Source organism: Martes martes (genome assembly GCF_963455335.1).
Source record: "Martes martes genome assembly, chromosome: 9".
Lineage (NCBI taxonomy): Eukaryota > Metazoa > Chordata > Mammalia > Carnivora > Mustelidae > Martes > Martes martes.
Genome location: NC_137896.1, coordinates 43027270 through 43041418, shown reverse-complemented (window position 1 = coordinate 43041418; position 14149 = coordinate 43027270). Strand labels below are relative to the sequence as shown.

The 14149-nt window shown below is 44.4% G+C and overlaps 1 protein-coding gene across 1 annotated transcript in view; it reads right to left on the bottom strand.

Moving 5' to 3' along the window:
- SLC24A3 (solute carrier family 24 member 3) overlaps positions 1-14149 on the bottom strand; it is a 486596-nt gene that overhangs the window by 67640 nt on the left and 404807 nt on the right. The window contains exon 7 of the mRNA XM_080814074.1: positions 1066-1140. Within this exon, the coding sequence (XP_080670200.1) occupies positions 1066-1140 (75 nt within the window). The remainder of the gene's footprint in view (positions 1-1065; positions 1141-14149) is intronic.

The following is a 14149-nucleotide window of genomic DNA, read 5'->3' as shown; positions in this document are numbered from 1 at the left end:
CAAAACAGAGAGTTGCATCTATTTATCGTGTCCGCAAACCATGCCTTTTGAAACAGTAACTTTCAAGAACCAGAGCTAGCCAGAAGGGAGGGGACCACGATTAGGAGTCAGATGCCCTAACTCCCATTTCAGTGTGTTTCTGATTCACCACCACCCTTCTTCTGGATGACTTGGCTAGCCAAGCGGGGGGTTTGGATTTGTCCCCACAGGTGACACGGAGGCACAAGGCCGTTCTTTGTAGAGCTACCACTGGACAGCTCTGAGGACTGACCGGGAAAGGGGGGAAGAGTGAGGGGCAGTGATGCTTCTCATTATCATACTGACCCGTGACAGACCGTCAGTTCCGGCCAAAGACATAAAAACCCTCAACTAAAATGGGCTATGAAGGGACACACTGGGGAGATTTTTACAAGATGAAAATCCAAAATGAAGCCAAATGGGTATGATGGAATTGGGAGAAAGTATCATCCACAGGTTGGGTGGCTAGGCGAGAAATGGGGGTTGAAATACAGAAAGAGCGTCCAGTCTTTGGGAAGTCACAGTAAGTTTAGAGACATGTTGAGTTTGGGACAGGAAGATGTCCAGTAGAGAGGGGCTTCTCTGCGACTGGACCTCAGGGAGATGCTATTGCCAAAAATACAGTGTGGAGGTGTTAGCACAAAGGTGGTAATGGCCATGGGCGGTGTCCTGGGAGGGCATACGGAGAGGGGGAAGTAAGGTCCAAACCTGGGGACACTGACACTGAAGAGAGTTCCAGAAGAGCCCGTGAGAAAGTGAGAGGGAATGGTCAGGGGGTCCCAGGAAAATAGCATTCCTCATGGAATCAGGTAACCAGAGTCAATACTCCTGTTCTGCACACCAAACTATCACACTGGGGTTCTGGGTGATCAAAGGAGCTGGAAGAAAAAGAAGCCACCTCCATGCATAGACATCTGTTCACTTCTTTGTCACCAGAGACCTTGAACTTGCTCCATGCAGGGGAGCTGCACATAATCCCAAGTAATGAAAAGGATGCGTTAAGAGTCGAATGGCAAGGGGACTCAGATAGGGGTGTGTCACACTTACCACGATGAGCGCCACCACAGACAGCGTGTAGTAAATTGAATCCCTCAGCAGGCACCAGGAGGAAAGAGCCACAACCTGGATGAAAAGAGAAGAAGACAGTAAGAGTCAGGATATTCGATGGTGCAAAGGAGAAAGCATGGCTTCTGGTGGCTCTCGCCAGTGATAAACCAGGAACACAACTTAGTATTTCTGTCTCCTGGGCTGACCCCAGTCAATCTGCCCGCAGGTATGAATTTATGTAAGGCCTTTGGGTGTATTAGTTTGGATCTTCTGAAAGACAAATTCCAAGAAGGGATTAAACCTGCAACAGTTTTATGAGGGGGAGGCACTCATGAGAGAAAACGGGGAGGCAGCCGGGGGGAAGGTAGGAGGGCCACCCAACCACGTTTTGGGTCTGACCCCTGTGAAGGAGGGAGGGTGGACATGCCCCAGGCTGCTGGGCAGCATGAGGAAGGCTCAGCAAAGCCGAGTCAAAGACCTGTGTCTCCCAGGAACCCACCAGCCTTAGCATTCCTCATGATGAGGCGATGAAGGAGCCACCCACCCTGTGTCCTTGTCAAGGCTCTCATGTTTGCTGCAGCCTGGGCTCACAGAATGAACCGAGGGCTGGACAGCCGTTGCCCTTCATAAGGGGCCTCTGCAGCCGCCTTGTCTCACCTCTATTATATGCCTGTCCTTGTCGGCACCTGACTCCTGATTTGATCAGATTTTTAAAAAACACTGATTTGCATACTTATCTGGAGATAATGTTATTCTTAGCAGTTGGACAATGTCCCTTTAAGGATAGGATGGCTCTGCCATGATGAGGCCAGGAGACACACTGCTGGAGGCTATGACAGGCCTAGTCTGCTGTGTCCAGACTTCCTACAGGAGTAGGCCCCTGGATGAGACAAAGGAGGGCAATGGAGCCGGGCTGGGCCGTGGGGAGGAGAGGCTGCTGGGAAGGGGGGAGCTGCAGATGCCAGGACAAGATCCCTGTTCTGGAGGAAGAGTCATTTCTCCTTGGCAAGTCCTTCCAAATCTCCTTTTGAGGGATACCTGTTATTTCTTTCTTTACTTTGTTGGAGTGGGTCCATTTTGGCAGACTCTCACAAAGAAGGGTGGGAGAGTCTACAGAGAGCGGTTGGAAGTGCTTCCTGCCTGTCCCTCACAACTCCTTCCCACCTCCCTAGACGAGTGTCAAGCATCCCTTGGCCACAGGACCTGTCTAGCTGCCTTTGCCCTTGGCCTTGTAAGTGAAGAAGGACACAGCAAATGTCAGCTGTTGGCTGGGCCAATGACAGCCACATGCTGCACTAAAGACAATGGGAAAAAAGGATTCGGGGACAAGGCAACATTTGGAGTCTTTTCTCTCCCTGACAACGGTGTCAGTCTATAAAGAAAAAAATCAGGCAAAGTCAAACCAGAAAAGGCTTTCTGGATTCAAATAACATGAAAGAGAGGACTTAAATAGAACCATAAATGAGTAATGAGGTCTCCTTCCATGAACACATTCTTCCATTTGTTATAGGGACACTTAGGTATTTTTCTGTTGCGGATTTTGCCTTGTTAGGTCTTGTACTAGCAGATCTAAGTTACAGATGACGGGGTTGTTGAGAAGAGGGCTCATGCCACAGAAATTTCTTTAGAACAAATGTAAAGTATTCTTTACCCTCTTATCATGCTCTGTCCTTGTAGTGTATGCTATTAGAATCCGTGGTCATCTACGGAATAGCTGACATTGGACTCGACTGTCCATTTTCCAGGAGGTCACAAAAGGTTGTGAATATTTATTCAGCATCAGATGACTAGGAAAATGGACATAAAACATGTGAACTGCCTTAAAAAAATCTCTTGGGCTTTTAGTTTAAGATAACAGACTAGATACATACCCATGACCTTTGCTCTTGTTACACCAAAATAATATAATCGTAAAGGTTTTTTTTTTCTTCTTAACAGGGTATAAACCCCCAAGGAAAAGAGAATGTAAGGGCTTATCAAAGATTTTATTTATTTGTCAGAGATGGGGAGAGAGAGAGAGAGAGTGAACACAAGCTGGGGGGAGCAGCAGGCAGCGGGAGAAGCAGACTCCCCACTGAGCCAGGAGCCTGATGTGCGCTCGATCCTAGGACACTGGGATCATAACCTGAGTGGAAGGCTTAACCAACTGAGCCACCCAAGCGTTCCAGATGCTGGAAAGCAGAAGAATGATGGAATACTCAGCTGGCAGTGGGCAAAGCTCTAGACATAGGGGTGAAGGAGGGTCTGAAGCCAGGATAAATGAAAGAATATTTGAAAATGTAACCCACAAATTATTTCCCTCACTTCAAGCAGACCAGTGACTGTACCTCCCTCACCTTAAGAGAAATAGGAAACCTGGCACTTGGAGACAGAAGATCCAGAACATAGGAGAGAGAAAATAATCAAATAAATACTTTTTAAAAAATTCCCAGAAGTTAAGGATGTGCATTTTCTGAGTAGAATGGCCTCCTGAGTGTTCAGCACAATGGACCAAAAAAAAGATGTACACCGAAGCATATCATTATGAATTTTCAGAATCCTGGCACAAAGGATAAAAGGTCCTAGAAACCACCAGAAAGAGAAAAACAGGATTACATACAGAGGATCAAAACCAGAATGACATTTTATTTTTCAACAAAAGCACTGGGAACTAGAAGACAATGGAGTGACGCCTTTAAAATTAGAGAGGAAAATTATTTCAGCCTGAAATTCTGTGCCCAACCAAACTATTCATTAAGAGTGAGAGAAGACATAACAAATAACATGGAGGACAAGGGGAGATGGAGAGGAGAAGGGAGTTGAGGGAAATTGGAAGGGGAGGTGAACCATGAGAGAATATGGACTCTGAAAAACAACCTGAGGGTTTTGAAGGGGCGGGGGGTGGGAGATCGGAGGAACCAAGTGGTGGGTATTAGGGAGGGCACGGATTGCATGGAGCACTGGGTGTGGTGAAAAAACAATGAATACTGTTACGCTGAAAAGAAATAAAAAATTAAAAAAAAAAGAGTGAGAGAAGAATAAAAACAAAAGTGTAATTGTCTCAAAACCTTTACTTCCTATGTATCCCTTCTCAAAAAGCTACTGGAAGACCACCAATCTTGGTGCTGGATACCTGAAACCAATGTAACCTTGTGTGTCCAGTATACGTCATCCAAAAACTGCAGTTGTGTCAAAAGAGAGGGAAATGGTGCTGGTGGACTGGGAAAAAGAGCTTTCACAATAAGCTTTTTAGAACTGGTTGGCTCTCTAAGCTCTGTGCATATATAACTTAAATACAAATGAAAAAATAAGAAAGTATAGTACAAATTATCCACTTTGATTTACTGCTGCAAGATACACCTTGCATGCAGCCTACAGGCCAACTCTGGATGAGTTGTGATTATTTTATTCTCCAGAACAGCTCTCAGTCGTTGGACCATCATCAAATTTAGCTTCACATTCACAGCCCACACCAGAGTGAAACCAATTTTTTTCTATAGAAGCAATGAACCAGAAGACAAGTAAGAAGGAGTCAAACCAGAGGATAATTTCTTTCCACACTCTAGAGAGAATTAAAGCACCACTGATGAACCTGCAGGGTCTCTATTGAGAGCTGTGACATGACCTCCTTTCTGCCTCTACCTTACACTTCTGTGACTGCCACTCATCACAACAGCAAATATTTACCTGACGCTTTCTGCAAATCTGGGGATTCAGAAGGGTTATCTCATTCAATCCTGTCGTGACCTAATAAGGTGGGCACCGTCACCCTCTATGGCCAGCAATCTGGTGGGAAGGGCTGGGATCTGAACCAGGAAGTCAGGGTCTCAAGCCCCTGCCCCCTCCTACTATGGCACAATGCCTCACTGCAGGCAGGGTTGAAAAGCAGACACCCATTTGTGATTGCCTCTCATGGAGGTCGTCTTTTTTCTACAACCTTAAGCCATTAGGCAGGTGTGTTGGAGATGGTAGTCAAAGGAGGGAAAAATTGAAGGTAAGAGACCAAAAAAAAAAAAAAAAAAAAAAAAAAGAAAAAAGAAAAGAGAAGAAAAAAGAAAGAAAGAAAAGAAAGCAGTGACCACAGCTCAATTTAGAATATGTTCTGCTTTACAGAGATTCAGGCCAAAGAATCCAAGCAGGAAAGTCTTACCATAAGGACTGCAGATATGGATATGGTATGGATGTATTCCAGGAGGGAGAGAGTCCATGAAATAAACTGGAAACAACTCTGTTTAGCTAGTTTAGTTTAAACAAACAAACAAACACCAATATAAGCTCATTGTTTGGTGACTGAATGTTTAACTTTTCCACAAATTGGGGTGTGTGGGGTTTAAGGGGTTCCCTTTGCCTCTCGGTGAAGGGTGTTTTATCTCTAGTGGGAGGATAGCAACCATCGGATTCTGATTCTGAACACATTTATTGGCAGAGAGAGACATATTAGCATGTCTTCATCAAAATGGGAGCTTCTTTGTCATCTGCTGTCAGGTGTTACCCAGTTTGGTGGGGGGGGGGGCACTTATGGGAGGACACAGTACCTCCTCAGGACTTTGCAAAGTGGCTACAAGGAAGATTGAGAAGTCACTCTAGCGAAGAGACCAGAACAGGGCTCCTGGGAGGACACCAACAGTTGAGTAATTCTGCCCTTGACCTCATTAATCAATAATGCAGATTGGTACAGATTACAGAAGGCCATCGCTGGCAAACTCCCCCCGTAAATTAAAGGCAGACACTCTACTTGCCGTCTAGCTCTAGGAATTACTCCCAACTGAAATTTCAGCTTGATATTTCTTGATCATTTTTTCTATTTCTGGAGTGCATTTCACACTTTTTCTATTAAATATGCAACTTTAGTTTCCTTTTTATGATTTCATTTAGTTTCAGAGTGGCATAACGCCAAAAAACCACCCTTCTAAAACAAAAAAGACACATTCTCCTTTATTCAAATGTTGACTGATAATCTTCTGGAATTCTGGCTCCTTCTAGGAGGTTAAAAGTAATTGTTTGTGATAAAATGGTATGTTTTCTGTATATTTCTGGATATATATTGCAAATCTATATACAGCTATTTATACATGTGATAATATACACACATAGTATATATGCAGATACACTGTAAATATACATAATATAATGTAATACATATAATGTTTTTTCTCAATGAACAGTTGAATTTGACAATGCAGACACATTTTAAAAGGCACACATACCCTCGACTTGCAAGCACTTTGCCTTTTTGAAAAACTACTGAAGCAGTCAGAACAGCATAATGGTTACATGACATAAAACATACAACTATCATCTCAGAAATGCTGTGATTTCACACAGATTTCACGGAAAAGGGATTTGAAAAATCATAACATGAGCTTTGTTCCAAGCTTTTGAGCTGACACGATTTCTACAGCCAATTCTTATCTCAGGAAAGGCAGCCACACGATGTAGAGCAAGGATGGGGCTCTGGGGCATTCCCCACCCAATGTGAGCACGGTCAGTGGTGCCGAGAATGGGTCTTCCTCCCATGGGAAAGGCTTGGCGCTGCTCTCTGTGCATTGTTCAAGGACACTTTTTAAATTCTTTGATCCTGGGAAAAACCCCTTTTATATAAAAGGCTCCTGCCTTCTGGTTTATTGTCAGAAACGGACCCTAACAAGCAGGCCATGTAAAAAAGACCATGCTTCTGCAAAATACAGTGAACCTTCACTTATTAATCTTTGCAAACATGAAAACAAATTTATACGTTTAATTTTATTTTATGTTTCTAAGAAATCTCATTTTGAGATGTATGTGGGCAAAGCAAATGACAAGTAAACAAGCTGCTATAGAAGATATATTTAAATGAAAAATGAGGCCGCACCAGGACAGTGCGGACACGTGGTAAACTCTCGAACACTCGTTCTTCGTTGATTGTACTGAACAGTAACCACGGGTGTTCATCATGACCTGTAGCGCCCAGGACTCTGGAGTGCCTTCTCAATCGACCAAAACATTACGTGCAGTCGTAAAATGCAAGTTATTGCCTGGTAGGTCTTCAAAATATGGTAGCTCCGACTGTGCTCACACCCATCAGAATTCACAAGGGGTCAGCTAGCTCTGCCTTAGGGAAGGAAATCCCAGACCTGTGGCCACAGGACTGTGGCCTGCTGTGTTCCTGGACACAGGAACAGAGTGTTGCTGTGTTCCTAGGACAAGGTGTAGAGTCTGCATTTATCACTGCCTCTGGCAGCACTAAGTACCAGCACCAGGTAGGAGTTGGTTGAATACATGTAGGGTACTGAGGTCAATGTCATGTCACTGGATATGTGAGCTTGGCTCCACTCAGAAATAGAGCCCGAGACAAGAATCTGAGTGCACCAAGATTATTTGGGAGGTGGTTCTAGGAAACAGTGCTGGGGTCTGGGGGAAGTGAGGCAGGTGATGGAAGGAATACAAGAAGCAAGTTACGGCAGGTACAACTGGGGTACAATCCTGATTCCTGCTAGAGAGTTCTGGGAGACCAGGGAGAACGCACCTCTCCCCTTGTCTCACCCAAGGGGAGAGGGGGCTGGGGTATTTATCAACCCACTCACATCAGTCACTGGTTGAGTGTCTAGCACCCAGGTTTGCTGATCCCTGACACTCCCTGCCCAAGGGCAGTGACCAAGGAGAGCCTTCAGAAAGAGAAATGCAGGTATGGTGGTGCAGATGGAAGTCAGGGTGGTGGGGACTGAGATGGGGAAGGGCAAGGGATCATGGAGCACCAGCAGTGTCTCCTGTACCCAAAACACAGATTTATACACAGCAATCCAATAATCAGAGTAAGCATTCTCTCCCACATGCATGCACACATGCACACACACACACACACAGTTGAGTTTTTTAAAAATATGTTATTTACTTATTTGAAAGAGAGAGAGAGAGAGAGAAATCACTAGTGGGAGGAGGGTCAGAGGCAGAGGGAGAAGCAGACTCCTGGCTAAGTGCAGAGCTGATGTGCGGTCTAATCACAGCACCTCAAAATCAAGACCTGAACTGATGTCAGACGCTCAACCAGAGGAGCCACCCAGGCGCCCCATACATACAGTTTAGTAAGCTTAAAAATACAACTCAATACCATTTACATAGATTTGAAAGCAGAACATACTAACTTATGCTGCTTTTTAAAAAAGTTTATATATATATGTATATATATATTTTTTAAAGATTTTATTTATTTGACAGAGATTACAAGTAGACAGAGAGACAGGCAGAGAGAGGAAGGGAAGCAGGCTCCCTGCCGAGCAGAAAGCCCGATGCGGGGCTCGATCCCAGGACCCTGGGATCATGACCTGAGCCGAAGGCAGAGGCTTTAACCCACTGAGCCACCCAGGTGCCCTATATATATATATTTTTTTTAATTTATTTATTTTTAAGTAATTTCTATTCACCACCCTAGAGATCAAGAGTTGCATGCTCGATTGAGTCAGCCAGGCACCCCAAACTTATGCTGTTTTAAATCTGGAATGGTGTTCCCCATGGGCCAGGAATCGAGTTTGAAAGGGTACAAGGGGCTCCTGCAGGGCAGGACTGTTCTCTTTCTTGATCAGGGTACTGATTACTGCGTGTGCTTAGTTGTGAAAAGTCACTGAGCCGTACAGATGATATGTGCACTTTCCTGAATGCATGTGGTCCCCCAGTAAAATGCTACCTGGACTAAAGAAAAATGCAATTGCTCTGTTGGTTGTCAATTACATATTAATTTTAGTAGTAACTACTCCCTCACATTGAGAGTTGGCTTAGGAGTGAAGTTGTCAGATAAGATATAGAACACCCAGTTAAATATGATTTCAGGCAACAATAAGTAATTTTTAAAAATATAAGTATAATCTTGAACATCACTTGGGAAACATATTAAACATATATTTGTTGCTTATCTGAAATTGAAATTTAACTGGGTGCCCTCTATTTTTATTTGCTAAATCTGATAACCTTCCTTACAAAATTTTGGGTCTTGGTTAAGATACTATTTTGCCTTTCTTTAAGTACAAAGCTGGAGGTTTGGTGATTTTGAAATACTCATAAGGCCAAGGGAAAGCTGAATTTTTTCTATATTGTCTGTTTATCTCATGCAGGATATTGACTGCTGTTTTGTTCTGGTTGTCTGGCCTGCTCAGAGGATCTGTCCCCCTCAGTTTCTTGTTAATTGCAGTCATTGCCAAGATGTACATTACAATACTGTGAGTGTGATGGAGAGGATTTCCACAACACCAAGACTTTTGGCTTCTCTCAGAAAAACTGGAAGAACTGGCAACCTGGGGGTGTTCTCACATCATTGTGGAGCCGTCAGAGATGTCCTCTTTAGACAGGACATACATTCTTCAGCTTGCCACAGTCCCCTCAACTCCACTGTCCCCAACTCCAAAGACAAGAGTCAGCTGCCATATATAACTTCCTCTCTGCTGTTGTTTTTCTTAGACTGGACAGCCTCACTCATTTTCCTATATACGTGGGCTCTGCAGGAACATGCATTTGTGATCCCTGACCTAAAAGAATTATTTTAACTAGTGTTGACCATGCTGAGCGCACCGGCTGCCATTTCTTCACAGTCCAACATCGTGTTGGGGGTGGGGGTCTTAAACATTTTGTGAAATGCACACCTTCGTACTTTATGGACCCTTTTTCAGAACTGTGTAGTAAAAGATATAAAATAAATAACAAAGAATGACCAAGAAACCGATTTACTGAAATCCGGTTATCAAAACACGGAGAAATGGAGATATTAGTAGTATATGTGCTTCTTTATTCACAAGAGCCAGGAAGTTTCCTTATTGTAAGAAGAGTTAGTCATTTCAATGCAGTGATGAGTAAGGAGAGCAGTCCCAGATAATCCGCCATAGTTGTAACGTAGCGTATTTCTTGTATTTCTGCTGGAGACAAAGCCACGAGTAGCTACTGCTGGTTTGGTGCCTCATGAATAATGAAATGAAAGGTTAAACCTACATAGTTTAGAAAGATGTAATTTTAGAAAGATGTAATATTTTTTCTCACTCAAGTTCACAGACTCCTCTAATCTAGTTTCTGGAAAAGGAAGTCCTGAGGTTCTACTCTTTCTCGGTTCCTGGCTTTTTGTCATTTATGTAATTGTCCCTCTGCCAGAAAGGTGGTGGGAGGTGAGGCGGCTCTCAGTCCCTTCTGGGTGTGGTGATAAGCACTTGGAGGGGCTTGAAACTAATGGCAAAAGCACTCTTCGGGCTCTCTGATGATTTCAATTATGTGTGCTGTTTCATCCATTATCCTGGAGAGAAACTCGGCTACATTTATATCGGTTTCCAGGAAGAACTGAAGTGGCTCACAAACATTCATTCTCCTACCTCAGCCCAGGAAACGTAGAATGGGTGTCAGTCCTCTGGCTGAAGTGATGCTCTCGCCACAGCCTGGTGCGTGCCTCCTGCTATTTACCCCAAGTGTGGTCCGGAATGGGTGGTTCAAAATGCAACTCTCAGGCCCCGGTCTAGGTCTGCTGAATCAGAAGCTGCATCTTAACAAGATCCCCTGGTGACCATGTGCACATTACAGTGTGAGAAGTGCTGGCCCAGAGGACAGAGAATTTCCAAGTCTGGGTCACACCTGTGGAACTGAAATGTAAAGAGCAGGAGGCTGGTGGGGTGGTTCCTCCCCTTCACTTGGGGCACTGGGGCTGGACACAATGCTGTGGGCACGAGTAGCCACTTAGGATCTTGGCACCAAAGAGCAACTAGGTGTGTTTGAGCTGAAGCTGCAAACCAGAAGCTCCTTAACGCTTCTGTGTATGGTGGTTCCTACACTTTGTCCATTTCTAGCACCAAGCCTGCTGAAGATGCTGGGGGATCACCCCTTGCCCAGTCCCTTCGGAGAACCATGGCAGGGAAGTCCTGGCTCCCTTGTACACTCTCCTACTCTGTCTGCTGAAAAGATGGTATAAAGACTCCAAAGTAGAGTGGTGCTGAATTTATTTTTAAATTTATACCATTTGAGGGTAGTAGCCAAATATACACAGGAGGCAAGTATTTCCTCATTTCATGGATTATGAAACCTAGAAGGACGATCTCAAGTTTGTGGGATCATCTCAGTGTCCTGATGTGGGACACCTCATCATAGGTAGTAAGGTCCCCCAAAATGCTGTATGGCTTCTCTGCGTTCAAAGTGTTGATGAGAAATGAAGTTAATACAGATCATATGAGTTCAGATATCAGACAGCTAAGACCATGTATTTTAGTTAGGTTTCTGGAAGCTCTGGCTAAAATTACACACATTATCCCTGGCAGGATTCATGTTTCCCTGCCTTCATCAACTTATAGAGGAGAGGCAATGTGGATTGTGTACCTTAAAAATTTATTAATTAAAATTAAAATTAAGATTTATCCCCACTGTTTGACAAAGAATAGGACTTCCACAATATTAGGAGTTATTCTGTCTTCTAATGGAATATGTGTTCAAAGGAAATGTGGGGGAACCTGGGTGGCTCAGTGGGTTAAAGCCTCTGCTTTCGGCTCAGGTCATGATCCCAGGGTCCTGGGATCGAGTCCCGCATCGGGCTCTCTGCTCGACAGGGAGCCTGCTTCCTCCTCTCTCTCTGCCTGCCTCTCTGCCTACTTGTGGTCTCTGTCTGTCAAATAAATAAATAAAAAATCTTCAAAGGATTTGTGGGAGGCCATCACCCGTGGGGGCTGTAGGTAGCAAAGGAAGCACCTGTCCCCTACTCATGAGTGGATGCAGTGCGGTGATATTTTCATACTAAAAAAATACTGGTTGCCACGTATGTGTGGCTCATCCGGCTCCAGTTAATGTCAGGCAATCTATTTTAAGCAATTTCTGTGACTCAGGGTAGGGACAGCAGGTGACGTTCATGAATCGATTCTGAAGCCAGGGCAAACTGAACACAGGAACATTTCTTTAATGAGTGCTTGGAAGATATTTTCTCCCCGCATTAAAGAAATTGATAATTAAAACATGGTAACATCAATAGCACATCCTGGGTTTGTCTGTGTTAGGCAATAAAGCAGAAAAGCTGAGGGAGTGGAGTGGTGGTGGGGCGAGCGCGGGGGTGGGGGGGACGCGTAACACCGACTGGCCAACCGAAACCTCTTCCCAAAAGAACCGAAGAGTAGTTCTTAGCCAAAAACATGGCCAGAGGTTATCTCTGTGTTTAGGTTAATTTTCTCACTTTGCAGATGACCGTGTAAGTGGAGAGTAGTTAGTACCTTAGCTGTTCAGGGAATCAGAAATGTCATCAAAGTGGTGTGGGAAGCACCCAGTAGGGAGATGTGTTCATGCCGTGCGGAGGAAGCCAAGGCAAGGGGTGGCTTCCAGGTGTCTTCCAGGACTGGGGATGGGGTCGCACCCTTCCATTTGCAGCCTCGTCCCTGGCTTTCATTCTCTCCACTTTCCAGAAAGCTTTCCCCCAGCTTCACCCTTATTGTGCTGTGTGATCTGGGACATGGTCAGTTCTCTACTGACCATGGAGTCATGGAGTGACTGAGCCAGGTGTGAGTACCCACAGAGCCCACATGGTCAGCCCCTTACAGGTGATTATTTAACTTACCTGGTCATGAGAATGACGTGGTCTGTTTGACAAATACAGATTTCTGGGCTCACCCCAGACCTTCTGAATCATCCTCAGGGAGGCCTGATTCTCACCCTTGGCTGCTCAGTGGAACCATCCGGAAGCCTTACGAAACACGCATGCTTGGGTCCAACCCTCAGAGATGGTGAGTTAGCTAAGCTGGGCTGTGGTTTGGCCACTGGAGTTTTCATTCTCAGGTGATTCTACCCTGAGCAGCAAGGGTTGACACCTCTGTTCCCTCCTGCTACGACCTGTTAGTCTGATAGATGTCCAGAAAATGAGAAATGAGAAACTGCCCAGCCCTACCCAGTCCCACACAACATGGAAGAAAACCCTATCCTCTGTGTATGAGGTTTTGAGAAATGACAATGAATTTTATATAGTCCTTATGAATATTTCATAGTCTACACACTAGGAGTGTTTGCCATCCATCACTCTGCTTATAAAGTAGATTTGTTTTAATATCTCTTTTGGATTTATATAAAAATTCACTTGGTGAGTCATGTCAGTGTCAAACAAAAAGTGCGGAATTGCTGGGTTTAACTTTATAGCTGGAAAGATACCAAGGCTGGGGCTGGAGTCATTGGCAGGCTGGCTCGCTTGCATGACCAGTGGCTCCTGCTGGCCATGGACTGGGATCTCAGCGGGGGCTACTGACCAGATTTACATATGGCCTCTCCACATGGCCGAGGCTTCCTCAAGGATAGTAGCCTCAGTGCAGTCAGACACTTATGTGGGAGCTTAGGGCTCTGAATACATGTGTCCCAAGACAGTAAGCAGAAGCTCTATAGCATTTTAGGACCTGGCCTCAGGGATCACACAGCTTCATTTTACAGTCACAAAACTGATAATGTCTAACCATTGTTTGGAGCTTTTAAATTGGATAGGCGCACTGGCAGGAAATTTTTAATATATTTCCTTTCAAATGAAACAAACCACTTAAAGTAATAAAATGTTTAAATCAAATTTCCAAAGGGTGCATTTGGTTGCATAAATCACACACATTTATATAAATTATCTCCGATCTTGGGAGACGGAAGAAACATAAATCTGAGTTTTCATAAATGCCTTCCTACTCCTATCTGATTTTAAAATATAAGTTCACTGAAATTTTTAAGGTTTGGGTAACACAAACTTTAAAACACAAAATTGATGATTATGGTTAAAAAAAAATCAACGCAGTAGACGGAGCATGAATGGAAGTAAAAGTTTTCTGCCCCCCCCCCCCCCGTCCTGTGCCTTCCACCTCCCCATCGCCTCCTCACTCACTGGATGTACCCATTTTTAACATTTTTGCTTTCAGTAATTTTAGTGTCACAAAACTTCAATAAAAGAGTTTGTTTCTACCTCCATATCTTCATTGCTCTGGATTTCTCATTAGGAAAGGCAAGGGAGGGACACCTGGATAACTCAGTCAATTAAGTATTGGACTCTCGGTTTCAGCTCAGGTCACGATCTCAGGGGCGCAAGATGGAGCCCTGCAGTGGGCTTTGCACTCACTGGGGAGTCCGCTCAGGATTTTCTCTCTCCTTCTTCCCCTGTCCCTCCCTC